The sequence below is a fragment of the Pterocles gutturalis genome, unplaced genomic scaffold, assembly GCF_000699245.1.
Source record: "Pterocles gutturalis isolate BGI_N339 unplaced genomic scaffold, ASM69924v1 scaffold4968, whole genome shotgun sequence".
NCBI lineage: Eukaryota > Metazoa > Chordata > Aves > Pterocliformes > Pteroclidae > Pterocles > Pterocles gutturalis.
In genome coordinates this window covers 14,683-15,900 of record NW_010122816.1, presented here as the reverse complement: position 1 = coordinate 15,900, position 1,218 = coordinate 14,683, and the positions used below count along the sequence as shown (strand labels likewise).

General features: G+C 62.2%; 1 protein-coding gene across 1 annotated transcript in view; it reads left to right on the top strand.

Annotated features, from left to right (window-relative positions):
* TMEM173 (transmembrane protein 173) overlaps window positions 1–1,218 on the top strand; it is a 9,005-nt gene that overhangs the window by 3,004 nt on the left and 4,783 nt on the right. The window contains exon 3 of the mRNA XM_010077645.1: window positions 286–530. Within this exon, the coding sequence (XP_010075947.1) occupies window positions 286–530 (245 nt within the window). The remainder of the gene's footprint in view (window positions 1–285; window positions 531–1,218) is intronic.

Here is a 1,218-nt window from a genome sequence, read left to right as displayed (position 1 = left end):
CAGGGAGGGCTGGCGTAGGGTTGGCATCTCTTTGGGAGCTGGGTGGCCACCCAGGCTCCGTCTTGCCCCATTTGGGCAGAGGGGACAGCGCTGAGGTGGCCTGGGCAGTGTGCGAGGGAACCTCCCCTGGAGCAGCAGCATTTCAGACACGTGCAAAGGAAGGGACGGCTCGGTGGTTTGCTCTGGGGTGCTAAGTGAGTGCTGGATGTGCACATGTCCCCCCCTTCTCCACTCCCCACGGCGCTGCTGTGGGCGCTGGGGACTGACCCCCACTCTTTGCTGCAGATGTCTCGGGAATCGCGGTGGCCGAGCCACCCCAGCACCGTGCTCATTCCCAAGGCCCGGGGAGGGCGAGCGCAGCGTGCCGCGTACCTGCTCCTGGCTCTGTGTGCCGCAGCGCTGTACCTCACCGGGGAGCCCCTCGTGCCCATCGCTCGCGGCCTCACCTCCCACTTCGCAGCCCTGCAGATCTGGGAGCTGCTCAAGGGCACCTGCTACCTGGCCGAGGAGATCTTCCACCTCCAGTCCAGGTGAGCCGGCGGGGGTAGGCTGGCTGCCCCGGGGACAAGGGCACAGCAGCCTCTGGGTGTCAGGAGGGATCTGCTTCTTGTTTCTACCCTGATGTGTGCCTTCTGTGGCAATGGTCTACTGTGTCCCAGCAGCACACGCTGCCCTCCATCAGCCTTGTGTCTTTCTCAGCTCCTCCTCCTCCTTTCCTTCCTCCTGCCTGCCCAGCTCCCCCATCCGTCTCTGAACCTCTCCCTCTTCTCTCTGTGCTAGCTCCCTAGTGTGCCCTTTACCTGGGAGCAGATCTCAGTCCCCAGCTTCCCCCACCATCCAGTGCCAGAAGGCACGGGGCTGCTGCAGATAACCTCCTCTTGCTGTCCAGAGCAACACAGAATCACAGAATCATTAAGGCTGGAAAAGACCTCAAGGATCATCAAGGCTAACCGTCAACACCACACCACCCAACCCACTAACCCATGTCCCGAAGCACCACATCTACACATTTCTTGAACCCCTCCAGGGATGGTGACTCCACCACTTCCCTGGGCAGCCTGTTCCAATGCCTGATCACTCTTGCAGTGAAGAAATCTCCCCTCCAGGACCCACGGGTGCTGCAGGAGACCCATCCCTCCTGGGCTGGGGTCCCGGGGTGCACTGCACAGGGTCTCACAGGGCTCCCTGGCTCCACGCTGCTTTAGGAGGTCACCAGCG